Raw genomic sequence first — 22,487 nt, 5'->3', positions numbered from 1 at the left:
TACACATGTTATATATTTAATGCCAATGTCAACCCATAGTAATAAAACAGTAACCACACACCAAAAATAATTCTACTACTACAATAAAGCATTTGCGACCACTGTCATCATAATTACATAAATGCATAAAGGAAATGACAGATTTTAACATTTTCTTAAACCATATGAAGGGGATGACTAAAGTAACACTTAAATGTAGCAACTACTTTAAACAAATAAGTTGCTATTCAAGGCGGCACCTCTAGGTGTCAGGAACGCGTTTTAGCTGTCACTCTCCAACTACAAAGAACGCGCAGATGTACATAAACTCTTCCGGCAACGGCAAAATGGTGGACTTGTCATTATTTTTGGCGCTCTGTGAAAATATCCACACCAGGCTGTTAACACATTTGTAAATGCGCTTCATATTACATCAGTATGTTTAAGAAAGCTAAAAGGTGCAATTTTAGGCGTCGCAATGACTCTGAGGATGAGGAGAAAGAGGCTCATCAGTCCGGAGGGCCTGCAGCTGAAGCCTCGGCGAAATCTAGCGAGCCCTCCACCTGCTCCGCTCCTAACGTGCTAAACAATCACGGTAACGGGTTTCAGTCCCGTGAGATCAAACTCAACAAAGAGAAGAAGAAACGGGAGAACCGAGAGGAACCGAAAGCGAGTCTGCTGAGCTTTCAAGATGATGAAGGTAACTTGTTTTGAGCTATTGCAGATGTCGCACGATTAAAGTAACTTAACGTGCACACCAAAAATATTCGTTATCAGATGAAGTTTGTGTTGTGCTTGCCGACGTCATCTAATTTTTGATGTCCTTTATTATCAAAGTTGTCGAAGACCATCACTTCATTATCATTTTTATGACTAAGTTTATGTAAAAAAAAAAAAACATCGCATATACAAGTTGAAGTTTTGAATAAAACTGCTTTTAAAAGCAATATTAGATGATGTATCATGTTTTTTTATTTCAGTGTTAACACATGGCAGCTTTAGTGACTGGTGGGGCAGAATCCCTTGTATTGGTTTCTATTCGAGTTTCTGTGTAGAACTTGCCATTGATATCTTCAGGGTTCAAACGGGTCCTTGAAATCCTTAAAAGTTTGTGAATCTGGGGAAAAATTCAATGCCCTGGGAAGTTTTTGAAAATATACATACATAGATACAGGTTACTGAAAGTGCTTGAATCTATTTTATGCAAGAAGTTTTCTGGAAGAAAATAAAGCAATAAACCCCGAGAAGCAGTGGGTTACCAGTGCATTTTATAACAGCTAAGGGGCGTTGTTACCCCCTTAGCTGTTATAAAATGCACTGGTAACCCAACGCTTCGAGGGGTTTATTGCGTTTATAAAACGGTTACTTCATATGCATAACGTTAGGGGGATTTTATCAAATAAACCCCAAAAAAGTTGTAATTATATTAGTACAAATATTACTCTTCCGCCAAACAAAGTAGTTCCTCAGAATCAAGTGTGACTGAAACAGAGCGCAGTTCCCAACCAACACAGACACAGCAAAGACACAATGAAAATATGATTTAAGACTGTGGTGTTTATTTTATAAATCACCATTCATCTAATTTATACATTAACATTTATATCGTGCAACTGTTGAAGTGATGATCAAATATGCTTGGAAGCATGCTGAACTCTTTCCCCGTCAGCGTTTTTTTTTTTTTTAAGTTGCCATAGTTTAATGCCTTCCAAAAAATTCTCTTCTTTATATAAACATAAAATATCAAATGAAAGAACAGACCATCCGCTTTGAAACAAAAACAAACAAAAAAACATTTCATCCTACCTTCATTTGATCTCTTATCACCTCTCAAATTTTTTTATTAAAAGCGAAGATAATTCCATTTTTGTGAAGAACTTTAGTAAGAGATCAGATTCAGACGGAGCCATGAACAGTACTACACGGTGTTTTCAGTGAATGCGTCAGTGTTTAAGTTGGGTAAGATCGCCACCCAGTGGATAATAGCGGACGTGTGAACTTGAGTTATAAAATCCTCAAACAACGTTTTCTCTTTATCGACGAGATGACTCAACAATATTTATTGACATTCATCTGGATATCGCCATTAATAGTGCAATTGTAGACAAATTAAAAATATGATTTAAGACTGTGGTGTTTATTTTCATAAATCAATACGCAGTCAGTGGCGCAGTGATACTTATGTAATGTGGTCTGAACCGTGAGGTTACCGGTGTATTTTATCACGGCTTAGAACGCGTTTCAACCAATCAGAATGAAGAACCAGAACTGCCCGTTTTATAATGCATATTATTCCCTGTGTAGTGTAGAATAATATCATACAAATTCTAGACTTTTTAAGCACACGTGATAAACCGTTGGCTTAAAATGCTTATATCTTCTGTATGCGAATGTTGATTCATGCCAAAATGTTTTTTTGCATAGTTGTGTTTGACACATGAAAATGTCTCGGGTTATGTATGTAACTGTTGTTCCCTGAGAAGGGAACGAGATGCTGCATCTCCCTTGCCATAATTCCTGCATCCCTGTAACGGCATCTTTGGCAATATTTCAGATAGCGATATACTTCCTGGCTCCCGCGTAACCCTATCTTTGTCATTAAGCCTCACCATTGGTTGAATTTGATATACACTGTCACATTCAGACGCACTTACCCCTGGAGGCGTCCCCAAAGTGTCACAGCAGTGACGCAGCGCGAGTTCCCTCAAAAGGGAACTGTTACAATGTATCTTAAAAGGTAACACGATGTAACTTTGCTCTCACTTGAAATGTGTCCCTACATTTAGTCCTTGAATTGAGGGTATTGGACCTGGAAAGTCATTGAAAGGTCCTTGAATTTGAAGTTAACGAAGGCGTGGGAACCCTGTATCTTATTCAAAGTGTCAGTTTATTTACTTGGTTCAAGGATTTTGAGTCATTGCAAATGTCAGACTTTCATGTATTTTTATGTATCTAACTAGTGGACGACACTGAAGTGTTTCGTGTGAAGAAATCCAACCACAGCAAAAAGATTGTAAAGCAGCTGAAGAAAGAATACAAGGATGATTTGGAAAAGACCGGCAGTTTCGTACAGGACCAAAGCACACGACTTGATGGTATAAGGTTTTGTTTATAATATCATATAGGCTATATCATTCACAATACGTGGTGGTGTACATATACAAACTGAATAGATTTTTGTAAATGGTATTGTAAATATTATATCCCGGACGAGCCCCCAATTGTATTAACAGTATCTACGATTTTAACAGACACTTGTTTGTGATGTTGCCCATTGGTTTATTTTTTCTAGGTGGACCTGCACAGAAGATGGCAATTAAAGAAGAGCCCTTAGAGGGCAGCAGAGCCAGCAGTGAGCAGGGAGAAGAGGAAATGGAGGTGGACAGCAATGAGGAACAGGACGAGGAAAATGATCAGAAGGGTGGGGTTAGAAGTGGAGCATTCAGCCAGAATCTGTCCGCCCTCAGCTCCCTCAGGCCAGGTAAGCACCATCATCTCCATCTCAAGGCAAGTAACGTAGAGCAAGTCACAGTCGCAGTCAGCATGATTAGGCTGTTTTTGATGTTTAGCGACATCAGGGACTGTCATTCACATCATGGACTTTGTGTACAAACATTGAATGTTGTCAAACACTTCATGCAATCTCCAATCTGCATTTTTATATCTACAAACAAAGATCACTTTGATCAGTTAAAGAACTGGATATTTCTTATGAAACTGTGGTTCATGTGAAAATGCCCAGTCATTCAATGTTTACACTAATAATATGTTTAAATTTTTCCCGCAGGCGAGATCCCAGATGCCGCATTCATCCACGCTGCACGTAAGCGCAGGCAGATGGCTCGAGAGCTTGGAGGTGAAGCCCCAATGGTGGAGCCTGAAGCGACCAACAAGCGCCTTGTTCACGAGGATGAGCAGGGCGGCAGTGACGACGACGATGAGAAGAGAATTGTCTTCAGTGGCGTCAAGCAGAAGAGTCAGAGGCAGAAAATAGCTGAGGAGATTGGTCAGTGTGAAACGCATAATGTGCAGGGTTCCCACGGGTCCTTGAAAGTTTGTGAATATGGGGGAAAAATACAAGGCTCTGGAAAGTTACACATACATAGATACAGGTCATTGAAAGTACTTGAATCTATTTTATGCAAGAAGTTTTATGGAAAAAAATCCATATTAGTAGTGTAGTGTAGGATACATTCATAAAAATTCTAGACTTTTTAAGCACACGTGCTAAACTGTTTGGTTTAAATGCTTATTTCTTTTGTATGCGAATGTTGATTCATACCAAAATGCTTTTTGCATAGTTGTGTTTGACACAAGTCTTGGGTTATTTATGCAACTGTTTTCCCTGAGAAGGGAACGAGGCGCTGCGTCTCCCATGCCATACTTCCGACGTCCCTGTATGCCATCTTTGGCAATATTTCAGATAGCGATATACTACATAGCTACCCCGTCACCTTGTCTTTGTCGTTAAGCCTCACCATTGGTTGAATTTGATATACACATTCAGACGTACTTACCCCTGGAGGCGTCCCCAAAGTGTCACCGCAGTGACACAGCCCGAGTTCCCTCGAAAGGGAACTGTAACAATGTATCTTTTAAGGTAACACAATGTAACCTTGCTCTCACTTGAAACGTGTCCCCACAATTAGGTCCTTGAATTTGAAGTTAACCAAGGTGTGGGAACCTTGTGCCCATGAACAAGTAGTAGTAACATATATAAATATAGGAAAGTCAGTTCCAATTACACAAGAAAGCAAAGTAGATGTAAATATGTGTGAGTACTAGGAAAAGGTGTTTTTTGAAACAAGATCTGACCTTTGTGGGTTTTTTGTGTGCTCGTGTCATTCAGGTATTGAAGGAAGTGATGACGAAGCTCTAGATGAGGGACAAGATGAAGAAGTGAGACGCTGGGAGCAGGAACAGATCAGAAAAGGCATTAGCATCCCTCAGGTGAGTCAGGGTACTAAGTTTCTCACAATACCAATATTTCAAATTTTACTACTAATTGTTATATCACAGCAATAATAGCCAGTATTTGTTACACCATAAGATACAAGCCTGTATGCATGCAAATATCCACATAAACATTTAAAGTTTGGCACCTGTGTGTGTTGACTTTAGTGCTTATTGTTCTGAATGCTACTGCAGGACATTTTAAACCTTTTTATTACATTTTTATATTAGATTATAGTAATGTTTTCAATAGAAACTCTGTGTTACGGGAAATTGATGGTGATGGTGTTTCCTGTGTTGGTAATTTAGGTCCAAGCCACCCAAGAGGACACAACCATGTATTATCAAGGAGGTTATGACACACAGCCTTATGGAGCTTCCTACGCCATGCCTTTTGCCTACGCAGCCACGACTGTTGGAACAGACAGCAACATTTCATTAAAAGCGGAGGCCTCAGTCCCCTATCCTATTCCCTCTAGTGACCTGACCCCAATAACCACAGATCTGGTAAAGAAACGTCTCAAAGACAGGTACGGTCTAAGCTGCCCTCTTACCGGTGGTTACTGTAACCCCTAAATCTCCCAGTTCAGTTGATAATCCTAGGGAATATCACCATATTCCCGTCAAATGAAAGGATAATTCCTTAATATAGGTATTGAAGTTTGTTGGGTTTAAACTGCCTTAGAATGTCCTGATACGTCTCACGCACTATTCGCACAATGGGGGTGAACTGCATTGTGGACATACAGTGTGACGATGCAACGCCACATCTAAGCACCTTACAAATCTTTTAGTTAAGGCTGTTTGTCTTGTATGTTGGATAAAGTGGATTTATTTGTACTTATGGAGTGTATTATTCCGCTTACGAAACACATAATATTCTTCATTCTGATCGGTTGTGTATAAGGGAGTCACAATCTGCTGTCAGGAGTTGTGCAACCTCAGTGACTCCCCCAAAATTCACTAATAATGAATTTCTTTTTGACTCTCCTGTGCACCAGGCTAAACTTCATGCGTCAGGGTCACAGTTCCAATGCCCGGCGCTTTGAGCAGATCCAGGAGGAGCTGGAGGCCTCTAAAAAGACCATCCAGCTCCTGGAGGGCTCCTCGCAGGAGGCTGCAGACAAATATAAATTCTTGCAAGAAATGCGAGGGTATGTTGGAGACTTGCTTGAGTGTTTCAGTGAAAAGGTGAGAATGAACTTATGATTCGTGCTTATGCTTTTTTTAGTTTGATTTGGGTTTTTTTTTCTTGTTGATGTAAATTTCACTGTGATTCGGCTTTAAAGGTCATCTGATATTGCTTTTGTTGTTATTGTGTAGTTTGTTTGATTTAAAAAGTAAAGTTTTTTTTTTTACTTGGCATTTTCACGACAAAGAGATTATTTCAGTTACATTGGTTGTGGTATGTTCCTTTATATTTTTTCTCAGCTGATGAAAACTTTAGCATCATGGTGGGCTTTCTGTCTAAGTCTGACCAATGGTCACATGCATTTTATGCGTTATACGCCCTAATGGCTTCATTTCTTTCAGATAAAGAGGTGCTATGTACACACATCATGGTGTCTTTGGTGGGGCATGGGGAAGTAACATAAAGCTAGCCTTAGTAGTTAAGGTCTCTGGTTATTAATCTCGTTTGATAGGCATACAGGCATTTGGTTTCACACTGACGACCTGTTCTTACTTTGATAAGGTGGGAAGAAGCTAATGTAAAAAGAGGGCATGCCAGTCTATGACCATGTTTGATCAAAGATGTCCCCCATGCCACAGCAGAACACCCCTTCCCCGTTTTGGTTTCCGGCCACCTGTCTGTCTTTCAGCTGTCACAAAAGCCATCATATCTTTCAGGTGCCTGCTATTCTGGAGCTAGAGGCCGCCATGCATCAGTTACTACGGCAACAGGCGTCTCGTCTGGTCCAGAGAAGACAGGATGATATTAAAGATGAATCATCGGAGTTTTCCAGCCTTTCAAGTCAGTCCATCTTGAAGGTTTTTATTTTTTATTTGAATGGTCTCATTGATTTCCAACCCCCCCCCCCCCTTCCTTTAACAGTCACTGTAAACAATACAGTCACAGAAACTAGTTGCATATAAGTATGCACAAATTAAAGTGTATGTGGCTTTCGAATGGTAAAGCTGACTCCTTAAACAATGACCTGTGTTCACTGAATCTAAACATTGCTAAGATGCTGAACCGGTAAGTTGGATGGAGTATTTCCATCTTGCCACATAGATTTTCTAAAAACAGTCCCTCCAGAAAAACAAGATTATGCGATGGCATGATTCTATGCATAATCAGCCAAAGTCTGCATATTTATGCGGGGGCCGCATTTTTTTAAAATACGCCACACTTTTGCCTCCTAAATTGCAGATTTCTGCTCGCAAAATATTGTATGATTTCATAATCCCTGCATTTTCGTAGCAAAAACTGATATATATATGTTAGCAGAAGGTAAAAAAAATATTGCATGTACTTTACACAAGCGTAGCCATGTCCCCTGTTGTCATGGAAACGTTAGGAAGTGACGTAATTACGCGACGTGAAAATCAATGAAAAGCTGCAAACAGTTTTTTCATTGCATGAAATTGAATAAATATACAGCATATTTTATTGCTTTTTTTAAGAAAACGTGCCGCAAGATCGAGTAATTTTGCCCACAACAACCACAAAAAAATGCTACTTTTTTCTGGAAGGACTGTAAAAAGGAACCAGACATTTCCAAATCAGACATGTGTACATTTCTTACTAGTTTAAAGGAAAACACTACCGTTTTTCAATATTTTACTATGTTCTTACGTCAACTTAGACGACTGAATAGATGCCTATCTTTTTTCAATACGTCATGGATGTGTTAGCATTTAGCTTAGCCCCATTCATTCCTTAGGGAAAACATGGAAGTGTTTGCTGGCTTCTAAATTCATCCCCGTTTGGATCCTATTTAAAGACATGAGTAGTTTCACGAGTAAATATGGTGGCACAAAATAAAAAGTGGCAATTTTTTTTAATCAGATAAAAAATTAGAACTATATTGTATGGTGGAAGAGCACTTAGTTTGCAGCACTTCAACCTCGGCGTGCAGTAACATCATCACTTCTGACAACTCCCTTCTCGCTCAAACTTCCGTCAATATTACTGCGCCCAAGGTCGAAGTGCTGCAAACTAAGTGCTCTTCTGCCATACAATATAGTTCTCATTTTTATCTGCTTAAATAATCGCCACGTTTTGTGCCACCATACTTACTCGTGTAACTACTCATGTAACAGTCTGAAAATAGGGAAAACATGGAAGTATTTGGTTGGTTCTAAATTCATCCCTGTTTGGATCCTAAGGAATGAATGGGGCTAGGCTAAATGCTTACACATTCACAACACGCTGTACAAAGATTAAGTATACGCATTGAAAAAAGATAGGTATGTATTAATTTGTCTAAATTGAGGTAAGAACATAGTAAAATATTAAAAACCGGTGGTGTTTTCCTTTAAGTTTGATTTAATGTATGTACTGTAGTACATCAATGAATGGGTGTTTTACAAATGTAAATGTTGAATAATGGCACAAAGTTCATTTTTAGATTTTAACATCAGTTCTTTCTGTTTTAGATAAGGCTGTTATGGCCCCTAACCTGGATTCATTTGGACGTGATCGTGCAGCTTATCAAGAACTCGCCAAGCAGAGAAGGATAGCTGAAAGAGAAGCCAGGCGGTAAGTGCGTTCATGTTTGCTGTTATATTACGTTCTTATGGTATATAAACATTGATTTAAATCATTTTTGTCATGTCTGGTTAAATTATATATTGTTGTTTTATTTGTTTCCGGACAGAACTCGACGCAGGCAAGCGCGGGAGCAGAACGGCAAGAGAGCCGAGCATAAGGAGGGGCTGTCCAGTGACGACGAGGAGACGTCTACTGACATCAACAGCTTCAACCTAGAGAGAGGTGAGATGATGTTTTTTAGGATATAAAATATCTGATCTGATTTAAGATGACAGGGATAATATTGTTTCCTTGTATTGTTTCCCGATTTCCAGATCGAATTTTCATAGAATCGAAGAAGGTTTTTGAAGATGTGGTGGAGGATTTCCACTCTCTGAACAGCATGAAATCTCACTTTGAGACCTGGAGGAAGCTCTATTTTACCAGTTACAGGGACGCTTATATCAATCTCTGTCTGCCCAAACTTTTCAACCCACTTATTCGACTGCAGCTTATCTCATGGTCTCCGCTAGAGGTGAGGATGATGCCTTTAAAATTAAATTGGTCTTGCGTTACCTTAATATTTACATTACTGGATTTGGAAAATGCTTGCAGAACTGCACGATCAACCATTTTTTCAGCTATATTTACACTATAATTAGGGTTGCCAAGTCTGCGGTTTTCCAGAAGAATTGGGCTAGTTTAAAGGGGTTGTGTACACCAAAACTTTTACGCCCGCGGCCGGCGCATGTTTTCAATTGTTTCCAATGGCAGCTCGGCGTTTTTCAAATAAGCCAGCAGCTAGCGGGTTTTTTCCGCGCTGAAAACCGGCGCTCGGCGGTTTTCACGCGCCCGGCGCTGAGAGTCTGCAGGGTACCCGCGGAGTCTTAAAAGTCTTGAAAAAGTATTGAATTTCATTTTCCCATATTAAGGCCTTAAAAGGTATTGAATTTCACCTCAAAGTCTTGAATTTTTCACGAAGGTCTTAATTTTTCAAATGATCAATAGATTTATATGCTGTTAATTCAGACACAAAACTCGCGTGCACAAAAACCATGCGCGAGCGACAGATACGAGCGGAGAACACTATCCATGTTTGGAAAAGCATCTTAGCAAGCGCGCAGAACACTATCCACGCGCGGGAAAGCATTCTCGCGTGTTCACAGAACACTATTCGCGCGCAGAAAAACGTCCTCCCGGGAGCGCACCTCTGTTCAAAGCGCACAAACACAGTCACGCGAGCAAAGTAAAAAGTTAAGTAAAAAAGCTGGGATGATAAAGTAAAGGCTGGGATGAGCGCTCGCTCGACTTTCTCTATGCGCTCGGAGCTGCACAACACGCACTTGCTCGTTCAAGTTGACTTTGGGACTGTGGGGCGGGACAATGACGGGTGTCCTCTCACCTGTGATCGGTTGTTTGATTTAATCAGTGACACACACAATCTTCTGTTCCACAATCTGTCTCTAGTAAATTTAGGTAGAGAAGACACGTTTTAATATGATCATTATGTCGGAGAAGGTCATTTATATGTTAAACAATAGTCTTGTGTGATCCATGCAATAATAAGCTGCAACAATAACGCAAATTTGAAAGCTATTATATATTTTGTTTACTGTTTAATTAGATGTCAACTTGCAATACATACTATAGGCTACATATTTACATTGTCACACTAAGTTAGCATTAGAAAACTTTCGTATGGTCCTGTATAAAGATTAACATAAATATATCTATATATGAGCTTGTGTCCAGTTTTTTGTTTGGTGCAGTAAACAGATCTCTTGTCTTTTTAGGGTCAAAATAGCATTACATTTTAATTTGTTGTTTTGTTTGAGGGGGTTTTGTTTCATTTGCCATAATATGGTTAATTTTGTTTGTCAGTATTGTTCTGGTTCAGAGCATTAGTGATGAGTGTTATTAGATGTTGTTATTATCTTAACTATATTAAACAGCAAAAAAATTAATACCTTAAAATTGGTGTTATTGTTTGGCTTATTTCATGGATCAAACAAGGCTATTGTTTTAACATAAATTACCTTATCCGACATAATGGTCATATTAAAACGTGGCGGGCTGCACAAGATAAAGAGGAGGGCCGCATGTGGCCCCTGGCCCTCCAGTTGCCCATCCCTGATTTAGGGATTTTCAAATTTTAATAAGTGTACATTTAGATCTATTTGATTGTTGGTTTTGATTGTTGGGTAAAGATAAGGGTTAGGCCGTTTGGGGTATATTACGTTATTTAAAATTATTTATTCTACCCGACTGAATGCGATGCAGGTATTAAATTTCATTTGAAGTGGTATTAAAAAGGTCTTAAAAAGCCTTGAATTTAGGTTTGACAATCCTGGGGGTACCCTGGTCTAGAGTTGAAAGAGATTCAACTTTGGGAGAAAAGCTCCGCTCGTCAATGTCAGTTCTCACACGGCCGCCCAATCACAGTGGAGGAGGGGCGGGACATTACCACAGCAACCAACCGGCTCGCAGCTGAAGTGTCACAGCTATCAAAGCGCTCAGCTGAAGAAAGCTGGCACTCAGCTGAAAAACAGCTGGCATTCGGCGTCCTCAAGGCGTTTTCAGCCGCGTTTAAAAGTTTTGGTGTACACAACCCCAAAGGGGACATTTCATGAAAATCTGACTTTTTCATGTTTAAGTTTTATAATTGTGTCCCCAGTGCTTTGATCAACCTATAAAATGTAACAAAGATCAACTCAGTAACTTAGTTTTGGTTAACCATTCTCTGCAAGCATGTTCAAAAATAGCTCATTGAGATTTGGCTCCCCTTGTGATGTCAGAAGGGGATAATACCACCCCCTAATCTGCACTATCCAACCATGGCACTGCCATTTAGTGCAGAATCAGATATCAACTCATTTGTGTTTAAAAGGACACATTTTTTTTACCTACAAAGTGGTGATTTTAACATGTTATAATAAATTATCTATATGGTGTTATAAGCTAAAACTTAACATACGTACTCTGGGGACACCAAAGATTTATTTCGCATCATTGAAAAGCCCCTTTTAATTCTTCAGGCTCATGTCTGTGGGTTGAAGCGATGTTAAATTCAGAGCTGGGAATGTGAATTTTAGCAGATGAACCTTGCTAAAAATCCAGATTTTACCCCTGTAACATGTTTTTAAAAAGAGATACCCCTTTCAAAACCTGATTGGCTAGTTTTAAGTAACACTTGGGTGGGTTTTGCGGTGTAAACCTGGCAACCCTGACTAATGTTTTACTCTGTAATTGCTTGAATGACAATGTTTGAATCTATCTGTGCAGGTGGATTGTCCAAACTTCGAGTACATGCTATGGTTCGAGTCTTTGCTGTTTTATGGCTGTGACGAGCAGATTGCCGTGAAGCAAGAGGATGATGTTGATAACGGCTTGCTCCCTGCTATCGTCGAAAGAGTTATCCTTCCCAAACTGGCGGGTCAGTAGGTTCACATGCTTCAGTTTATCTATTTATTTAACCTTTATAAATTTTTATAATAGCACATAACCTTAAAAATTTCTTCCCTTCCTGTTTGTGTCTCAGTGTTGACAGATCAAGTATGGGACCCCCTTTCTAGCAGTCAGACATCCAGACTGGTGGCTTTCATGCGAAGGCTGATCAAAGACTATCCTACTGTGCTGCATGGCGACAACCGCAACACGCAGGTCAGTTAACTTTTGTGTGTTAAAGTCACACCCCCAAACTCATGCTATTGGTTGAGCATTTGTTGCTGTTTTTAATTGGTCAGAATGCTTAATCGAAGCAGTGTTTGGATGGTGCCAGTGTTTGGGGAAAGCAACCAACAAATTAATAATTCAGAGTTTTAACTTTAAAGACAACAACTCATCTCCTGCTTTTTTATTTTATTAGGAGCTTCTGAAGACCATACTCATACGAATACAACGGTCCCTCGATGATGACATTTTCTTACCTCTGTTTCCCAAAAAGTGAGTTTGAAAGTCATGCCTGTTGCCTCTCATTACACATTTAGCACCTACATTACACACTGTTACTTAAAGGCGGGGTGCATGATCTCTGAAAGCCAATGTTGATATTTGACATTACCCAAACAAACACGCCCCTAACCCAATAGAATCTGGACTATCTTTTGATAGACCTTCCCCCACACATACGCAACCCAGACAACGATGTTGGTTAGTAGACACGCCCCTTACTGCTGATTAGCTGCAAGTGTGTTTTGGTACTCGGCCCGCCTCCCTTTTCCAAAGTGTTTTTCAGAAATCATGCACCCTGCCTTTAATACATTCATGTGAATGGTAACAGAAATCTTGATGTTAATAAAAAGACATGGGCAAGATGCAAAATATGCTGATACATATAATGTATATAATCCAGTGTAATTATTATATTATATTATATATGTAATGCTTGCACATCTTTCAACTTCAATTGTTCAGTGTTATGGAGAACAAGAACTCTGCTCCATACCTCTTCTTCCAGAGGCAGTTTTGGTCTTGCGTGAAGGTATGGCTTTTGTTTTGTTTTGCACTTGACATTATGATGTTTATATTATAAAATTAGTTGCAATGCACAAGTATGCTTATGTAATTATTGTGTGCATCTCTCTGTCTCTTTCTCTCATATGCTCAGTTACTGGGGAATATCCTTATGTGGGATGGGATCCTGTCCCAGTTGGTGCTGAAGGAGCTGGCCGTGGACAGCACACTGAACAGATACATCCTCTCAGCCCTACAATCCATTGATGTCAGAGAGGAATGTGTGGAGAAATGCCGCAGGGTACCATTAAAAACACTATATTTTTAAACTATCAATTCAGATATGAGTTATAAACATTTATACCACGGGTCTACTGAATGCTTGATTCTGATTGGCTGAGAAATGTTCCATGGGTGTTGATTATTTTTCAATTACTGCACACCTAACCTTTAAAATGTCTTAAAAATAGGCACCAGAGCAATATTTGTTTTTAACCGTGGTATAAGCGGATTAATTCACTCCGGTCCTTTGATTCATTCGAAAATAATGCACACCCGCGGTGCATTACCACTTTGCGTGTGCATTATTTTCTTATAATTCAACGGCCCGTTGTCAGTTATTCCTTACTTAATTACCTTTATGGAGATGAATTGTTTGCGTATATTGTAAAAATACACATACCATGAAATAAGATTTTAGTCGTCGTCGTCTGCACCTTTAACCGTTTCTGGTCTGTTGCCCCAGGTGGTGGAGTGTTTTCCCATTCAGTGGTTTAGCAGTCTGAAGGGTCAACAGACTCTTCCTCAGCTGGAGAACTTCTGCAGATACATGAAACACGTTGCCAGCTCTGTTTACCGCAGCTGTGTGGCTGGATCAGATGTGGAGAAAAGAAAAGCCAGGTAAAGTGGTTTTAAATACTTTTGAAAGGACATAACACCCCACAAGAATCTAAAATTAAAATAAGTTATATATTAATGAAGTATCATACTATATTTTTAACATGCAATTCGACTTATACAGTGTTATTATCTGTCATTCACTTTCATTTATGTCTTTTACAGGGAACACATAAAGGAGGTGATTAGGCTACTGGGACGACTGAACGCTTTAGATCATGTGATTACAGTTGCGTCAGAACATGGCATTAAAGATATAAAAACTCTCCTTGAGACCAAATGACCAACAGGGCATGGGAGCTGACCAACATACTGGTTTTTTGATTAACCTTACCTTGTAAATATTGTGAATATTGTACATTTTGTGTGTGGCTGAAGATTTTTCCTTCATTTTGAAGATGAGGGAGTCTCGTGTAGGAATTGCACACAAGACTCGTAATCCAGGGAAACTGCCACTGGTGTCCCAGCACAGTGTGTTTGCCCTGGGTTTGTACCCTGTGGTGTGTTTAAAACTTCTGTGTCCCCCTTCCGGTAGAGACATCTCCACTTTTTACTTAATTTTTTTAACAGACAAGGTCCTCTAATAGATCTTTTAAATTGTGACATCCGTTACCTGCATTACTTACAGATTGACTTAAGTTCTTTAAGAGCAAACAGCCTTGGGAATGAGCCAGCATCCATGTTCATGTTAAACGACTTTTGACGTGCCAACCTGATCTCTAAACGAATTTTCATGCTGCTTAAGAAATCCAGTAAAAATGTGTAACTTTAATATTTTTGTTTTTTGAACCCTGAAATGTGTCATTGCATAAATAAAGTGTTAATGGATATTCAAGTAGTTGTTTTAATCTTCACATTTTATTCTTGTGGGTTCCAAAAGTCTGAGACTATATTGATAATTAAATATACGTACCATGAAATAAGATTTTGTTAGTCATCTGGACCTTTAAGTTATCTTGTTATCTCATCAATTAAGAGAAAACGCTGACTTGCCAATGACAAGTTTTTTATTGCAGTCCATATTTCTGCTGTTATCCACTAGGTGGTGCCCTTATCCAATTTATTAAACACTAAAGCACCCACTGATCCAAAAACAGCAAAAACTCTGTGTATGTTTTTCTAGTCGCTCTGAATCTGAACTCTTAACAAAAGTCCTTTTTTGCAAAAACGCACCACCTTTGATGTGTCAACCTGACCTCTAAACGAATTTGCATTTTGCTTTAAAAAAAAAAATCCAGTAAAATGACTATTTTTATTGTTTTTGAAATGGATCATTGCATAAATAAAGTGTTAATGGATATTCAAGTAGTTGTTATTATTTTCTTATTTTTTTATTGTTGGTTCCAGAATTTAATCTGGGATACATACATTTTTTTTTTTTTTATTGGATTTAAAATAAAAAACTGCACTATTTTGTAGTCTATTTTTACTAATTTAACTTGTGTAAAATTTGCAGCAGTTTTTAATTCAAATCTTTATGCTCAAAACATTTGGTATGAGTAAACTTCGTATTGTTTTAACGAAAAAAGCAAGGTCAAAATCACGTAATAAATCGGACATAAAATATGAAAACATTAAAATGCGTTAAACTATATAAAGTGCACTTACATTACTGTAAATGCACAATGCATTTAGCCTACACACTGTACAACATATCAAATCAATATATTTTTTTGTTAGTTTAACTTAACATCAAGTTAAACAATTTCAACTTTTTTTAAATGTTATGTCAACTTATTTCAAAACTTAAAATAATAGGTTGAATTGACAAGTTGTTTTAACTTCGTGTTGCATTTTTAAAATTTAAATAATTAAATAATTTTGTTTATGTGAAATTTGCATATAAAATACTCCAGGTATTTTATTAATCCGAAAATGTAACGAAATTGTCTTTTCGTTAAATTATTTGTATGTTAAACTTTTGGATTTATCTTGATCAACGGTAAGTGAAATATTTTAGAAATGATTTTTCCGATGTTTATTCTATCACAAAAATCCACTTTAGCACTTAATTGTACATTTTCAACATGTTCATATATGAAATCCCGAATTATAACCCGCAATTTAGCTGCATTTTACCCAGCACAATTTCCCTCAGGATGTGACCCTAGTTAGCGAACAGTAAATTCGGGCGGAGCGTTACAAACCGCAATGAAACCCGATCCACCTACCTTGCACATCATAACTTACACACACATACACAAATTTACACCACCTGTCAGGAGACACAACCCACATAACCACCCAAAAGCTCAGTGTGTGTGGACACAATAAGAGAGAAGTTTCCTACAACACGAGTATCATTGGATCTAAGTAACTGAATCGAGCTCACAGAGACCAGCTACAAGGTAAGACTAACAACTCCATTCCTATCTTTCCCAAAATGCCAAGTCCTTACTGACAATCGCATCAAAAAGTGTATTTATTTATTAAACACACACAACTATGTTTTAACGTTTAGATTTGCACATAAATCCGACAGCGCGCGAGAGTTGCACGTGTGGGGCTCTTGCTCCGGGCAAACGAAGGACGGGGCGCACGGGGTCTCCCCTTCCTCAAAAGTGTGGTGGTCGCGGATTTATCATTCACATAGATGCATTAAAAGATCCTTGATGTTAATGAAAATGTCGTTTTATAAAGCTGTGAACAGTGACTGTATCGCAGTACAAAAAGTTTTAGTCATGTTTAAGTTGCGCCGCATTGAGCGCGTGCAGTAACGGGGTGTTATGGGCAGAGGGTCTCTTGTTTTATTTTGACCACTTCTGCTTGCTGTACATGACCCTTGGGTTATGACTGCTTTTTGGCTTTTTATTATAGGCGTAAAAAACAGTCAGCTATTAATCAGAGCAAACAAAGTATTATAATACAAATATTTTATAACAAAATTATGGCTGTAGTACAGTGGCGAACCGTGGGTACTTCAGCTGGGCCTTCAAAATATGCAATGAAGTGCAAATGCCTCTCCATCCATAATACTAGGCTATTCGTATTTCGTTAAATCATACAGTGAATGTGTAAAAATTCTGATCACGCAAAGTTGAATTACAGAATGGGCATTGTATGCCTTTAAATGCAGTTTTAAAGTTTAAAATTACTTTAATCTAACTGATAAACACAAATACAGATTCTGCTGCTCTGTAATGACAGGGGCTCTGTAAATTTGCATTTAACCATCTTAAATTATGTTCTTTAATTTGTTTTTTATTTTTTGGAAATATATATTTAGCTGTAGGATACCTTGTTAATCTTTTTCATAAGGGGAATAGCACCCTGCGTTCTCAGTGCACCTCCTTGTGGCTTATAACTGTTGTCATAAGATATCCAGGGCTCGCAAAATCTCTAGCCCGAGCCCCGAGGTCCCGGGGCTATTGGGAATTCTTGTCGGGCTACCAAAATGTGTCTCCGCCCTGCCCATCGGGTATAGCGAGGTAAAAAATATTTGAATGTTTTCGCATTCTCTCAGATTTAGTTAGGAAATTATATTGTATGTAATTCGGCGTCATCTGTCAGTCATTACTATCCTCACGTAACAAGTGAAACTGTCAGGAAGTAAAAGTATAATTAAACCCATTATTTTTCTCGTGTTCGCGTCATATGCACAGGCTCCTCTGCACGCGCTTCTCCCAGCTGTGCTCTTCACGCGCTTAAGTAATTTCGTTTTTACCTCAGCCCTATCAAAATAGCTACAACGTCAATCACGTTTTCCGCCATTTACCTCAACCACTCTCACCGCAGAGATTCGGGCCATTAGACTGTATTAATATTAACGGTCTATGATCTTCGTCTTTGGTGTTTTACGGCAGCTCGCATCCAGTTTGTTGCATGATTAGGACTTCATGAAGGCTTACAATGTATTGTTTTTTGCCCGCCCACTTGAAATCAAAACGTGATTGGTCGATTTGCCCGTCACTCTCCACACCAAAACACATAGCTTGGCCTTCCCTGGGATTCATGAAGTCCTAACCAATGAATGAGCCAGCTAACCGGGCCTTAATAGAGACAGACGATTCTGATTGGATTAGATGTTTTCATGACATGAACCTGACAGTAAACTTAACGTTAGAACATAGATGAGAGAAAATATATTACATGTATTGTATTAAATTGAATTAAATAGAAATTTAAAAATGTAAAAACATATTTTTATTGAATATTATTTATTTGTATTATTATAATAAAAAATCTTTTTATTAATTTTTTAGGCCTTCTCTGAAGGCGTAGAAGGCCCTGAAGGTTCCCCACTGCTGTAGTATAACACTAATGTCACACTTTGTTAAAGCATGCTATGGTTTTCTGTAGTATTAACTATATAGTGAAATGATAATTATAATGTAACTACTTTAGTAACTTAGCCTATACTTTAAAATTTACTGTGGTAATGAAAAACAATAGAGCATCTAGAAATTTTACGTCTAAGTATTTGTTTATTATTATTAACAGTAATTGTTTGAACTTTTATCTTTAAACACTGTGACCTTTGTTATTCTTTGAGCTTTTAGGGTCTTTTTAGTAGCCCAAAGAAGCATCAGATTGATTAATACTTTTGCATATAAATCTTTTCTATTTATATGCGAGTGTCTCTCTCTCTCTCTCTCTCTCTCTCTCTCTCTCTCTCTCTCTCTCTCTCTCTCTCTCTCTCTCTCTCTCTCTCTCTCTCTCTCTCTCTCTCTCTCTCTCTCTCTCTCTCTCTCTCTCTCTCTCTCTCTCTCTCTCTCTCTCTCTCTCTCTCTCTCTCTCCCATTAAGAGTATTTTGATCTATAAGAGAGAGAGAGAGAGAGACGGGTCACCTCAAGTTATAAGAGCTGGAGAGGCTCCTAAGGCATTTATTACTGTCGAACGATTTTCTTTCCAGGCAATACTGAAGCCTGAGGTATTTTATAGTCTTGTTTCATTTGCCTGATCATTTATTATTTTAACCTCAGCTTGATTTTTCAATGCGAAGGCCTGTACCATAAACACTGACTGACTTTTTAAAAATGCACACACCCTGACAATACTATAGCTGTATTTACATGTAAGCAATGCAGATGCTTTACCAGCAGGTAAAGGTTTTCTGTTGAACGTGGCAAGTACGGGGTCTGTCGTAAGCACCGTTCAATCATGTATGTGAGGTTTCTTCGTGACATCACCACCTGATGCGTTCTGTAACAAAAAGATCATTTAATGCCCTCGATTGTTTTGGTCGATCCTCTGATAGGCTGCTGCTTTAAGGTCAAACTAATTATTTATCATTACATATGTTTAATGTTTTTTAGGTGAACCTGTTTGAAGGACACTTGAATGTTTCCACATTGCATCGATCACAGTCACTGGTTTCAGAACAGGTCTGATGATGATCCTACATTGTTTATGTTATGTTTTTCATTTGCCTCCTGATTTAGAGATGCCATACTAAAATATTTATACATGTGGGTGTGTGTTTGTTGAATGAATTCCACAATACTTATTTTCGTCTTTGTGATAATATTATTATAGTCCTGTAAAGACCTTGTTATTGCCCTTTATTTGACGCTGGTGGTTTTTGTGGTTTACCACCTATACTACAATTATACATTTATTTACATCAAGCCCAAAATAGTGAGAAAAACAGAGCAACACAGAGCAAACACAGTAATCTTTTTAAAACCTCAAGTGGGAAGAAGTGTTTTGGTTATTTGCTTGTCTATCTGTTGTGATTTGGAACTCGCCTCATCGCCCTTTAAGTTTTCTACCGTTATTTATGTACAGTGTAAAAAAAGATTTGTTGATTCAACTTTAAAAAGCTATTTACTTGGTTGCCTTAATTATAACTTAAAAATATTAGCTAACACAACAATTTTACCTAACTTTTTTGAGTCAACTAATGTATTAAAGTTGAATGAACTCGAAATATTATGGCAACCAGGTAAGTTGAAGCACAAAACTTGTTTACAGTGTAAAGAAGTGATTTATAGTTTTCTCAAAATTGGGTCACATGCATCCTATGTTTGGACCTATTGAGTGAATACAATGTTACCTGGCACCAGCCAGTTTGGGTTTCCATCATTTGGTGTGTAACTTTAAATCTATTACAAGGTTTGGAAACTAGAATTAGCGCTTGTAAAAAACTATTACATTCACGTTTACAAATTTTTCTCCTTGACTATTGGTTTATTATTGCGACAAGTAATATCATTTATACCGGCTTTCTTCCTCTCTCTGTATGTAGATTCATTTTTAATTGTTTGTGTACAAATAAGTCACATAGTTCAGGATTCATTTCAACCAACCAGCTTGAATGTTTTGTGGGAAGGTCAATGGCGTGATCACAGGTGTGAAAGTGGCCTGACTCAAAACAAAAGACAGCTGTGACTTTTCTGTCTTCTTTCTGTACTGTGGTGGTTCTTTATCTGTAGGCAGCAACATTGAGTAAACCCCTACAGGTTTCGGCCAATTAAATACTTTGCGTAAAGATGTTGAAAGTTGAATCAACCGTAAAACGAAAAGTCGTAAAACGGCTGAATGTACTTCCTGCAATCTCAGAAATGAAGGTACAAGAATGTACAAACGTTGGTCATTCCGGTGGTACCTTTACTTTTGTAACTAATAGGTGTATATTGGTAACTCAAAGATACACATTGGTACCTTATAGCCAGGTACATAGTGCTGTTCTGGTACCTCAAAGTTATATATCTGTACAAAAATGGTACAATTTTGAGGTTCTCTCCTATTGACAACAAAAATGTGTCCCGTAGCCCTATACCTACAATGCCATTGAAAGACACTTTTGTTCTTTTTAAAGGGACACTCCACTTTTTTGAAAATATGCTAATTTTCCAGCTGCCCTAGAGTTAAACATTTGATTTTTACCATTTTGGAATCAATTTAGCCAATCTCAGTGTCTGCCGGTACTACTTTTAGCATAGCTTAGCATAATCCATTGAATCTGATTAGACCATTAGCATCACACTCAAAAATGACCAAAGAGTTTCAATATTTTTCCTATTTAAATTAAAAGTTGCGATTTTCTAGGCAGATGTGGCTAGGAACTATACTCTCATTCTGGCGTAATAATCAAGGACTTTGATGCCTTAACATGGCTGCAGCAGGCGCAATGATATTACGCAGTGCCCAATTATCATTGTGCCTGCAGCCATGGTTCTTCGTTCTTAGTACACAATGTAACAAGAGTCAAATTTTAAATAGGAATTAGGTAAAATATTGAAACTTTTTGGTCATTTTTAAATGTGATGCTAATGGTCTAATCAAATTCAATGGATTATGCTAAGCTATGCTAAAAGTAGGGCTGCACGATGTGAGGAAAAGTTGCGATGTGCGATGACATTGTTTAATGTTGCGATGCCGATGTGAGTTGCGATAAATATTTTATATTTTTCATGTTTTAGGGGCCATTCACATGTCGCGCCTAAAACGCATGGAAAACGCTAGACACGTAGGTTATTGTCATATGACCTGCACTTGTGTCATTATGAAAAGTTAAAATGTTTTTGAAAAGCCTGGAAAAACAAGCGCGTCGCACCGCGTGCGAGTCGCGACCGCGGTGCTTCCAGAGTGCACATACTGCACGCCTACATTTGAAATAATGAACTTGAGCACGCAATAGATGCAATATGTGAATCACCGCTTCCACAGTACCTGTGTTTGCGGCGTCATCTCTCCTAAATCCAAAATAATTCCATGATATAGCTGAAGTGCTGTTCCTTTTCACCACAAGGTCTTCGTCTGACAACACATTTTCCTCACTCTTCTCTCCTTTCTCCACCATCGTTTTTGCTAACAGGCACAGCGTCGCAACTGACACCTCACAAATCAATCTGAGCGTAGCTGACTTGGGGGTTCCCCTGATTGGCCTAATAGCATGACACGCAAACAATCCGTGCGTCCCAAACTGCCTACTTCCATACTATATAGTATGCAAAGAGTACGAGAAGTAGTGCTTTTTGCCTACTATATAGTATGGAACTATGCGGTTTGGGACGCAGGGCATGTCTGCAGGACTAAACGTGACAGGTCAAACGTTTATTACATGCGCTTACCGTTTTCCCTTCTGTTGCGGCGTGTTCATCGCGTGAGTTCACATCGCGATGACAATGAAAATTCAATGTATCGTTCAGCCCTAGCTAAAAGTGGTATCGCCAGATCTGGAAATCGGTTTAATGGATCCAAAACAGTAAAACTCAAATGTTTAACTCTAGGGGAGCTGGGAAATGAGCGTGAGTGTCCCTTTAAATTGAAAACTTTACAAAAACAAGCAGTTTCTTTTATCTGGTTATCTTTTATCTGTAAGTTCGGGCCTTTAGTAACCCATGAACTAGGATTTGCTACTTGCAGATAGTTTCAGATAATATTTTTTGATGTCATTTGTAAAGTATTTGCAAGGATGAAAATCTGTGAGGTGAAAGATTAATTATTAATATTTTTAGTTTGTTTGTGTGTAAAAGTTGTTTTTTTCTTGGGGGTGCACTAACTAAAATTGGACCCAAAACTTTAAATTTAATTTCATGGGGTCTATAAGAGGTTAATTTTCTTGGA

At 38.3% G+C, this 22,487-nt stretch overlaps 2 protein-coding genes across 4 annotated transcripts in view; both read left to right on the top strand.

The window, feature by feature from the left end:
- Positions 1–296: 296 nt before the first annotated feature.
- Positions 297–15,133, top strand: paxbp1 (PAX3 and PAX7 binding protein 1). Its single transcript, XM_065290684.2, has 18 exons — positions 297–679; positions 2,940–3,074; positions 3,272–3,460; positions 3,767–3,985; positions 4,829–4,929; positions 5,242–5,462; positions 5,934–6,123; positions 6,781–6,904; positions 8,533–8,635; positions 8,754–8,869; positions 8,962–9,161; positions 11,909–12,059; positions 12,165–12,286; positions 12,492–12,568; positions 13,040–13,106; positions 13,233–13,379; positions 13,824–13,978; positions 14,141–15,133. The coding sequence occupies exons 1-18, from the start codon at positions 418–420 to the stop codon at positions 14,256–14,258; spliced, it is 2,697 nt and encodes an 898-aa protein (XP_065146756.1). The 5' UTR covers positions 297–417; the 3' UTR covers positions 14,259–15,133.
- A 1,016-nt stretch (positions 15,134–16,149) lies between these two features.
- Positions 16,150–22,487, top strand: part of slc7a1a (solute carrier family 7 member 1a) — a 29,928-nt gene continuing 23,590 nt past the window's right edge. Inside the window, exons 1-2 of one of the 3 annotated variants that reach the window (XM_065290687.2) lie at positions 16,150–16,323; positions 19,232–19,300. The gene's annotated coding sequence lies outside the window, so the exon portion shown is untranslated. The remainder of the gene's footprint in view (positions 16,324–19,231; positions 19,301–22,487) is intronic. The other 2 variants (XM_065290689.2, XM_065290688.2) reach the window with 2 other exon arrangements.

The sequence above is a fragment of the Paramisgurnus dabryanus genome, chromosome 10, assembly GCF_030506205.2.
Source record: "Paramisgurnus dabryanus chromosome 10, PD_genome_1.1, whole genome shotgun sequence".
Lineage (NCBI taxonomy): Eukaryota > Metazoa > Chordata > Actinopteri > Cypriniformes > Cobitidae > Paramisgurnus > Paramisgurnus dabryanus.
This window is presented reverse-complemented; position numbering and strand designations above follow the sequence as displayed.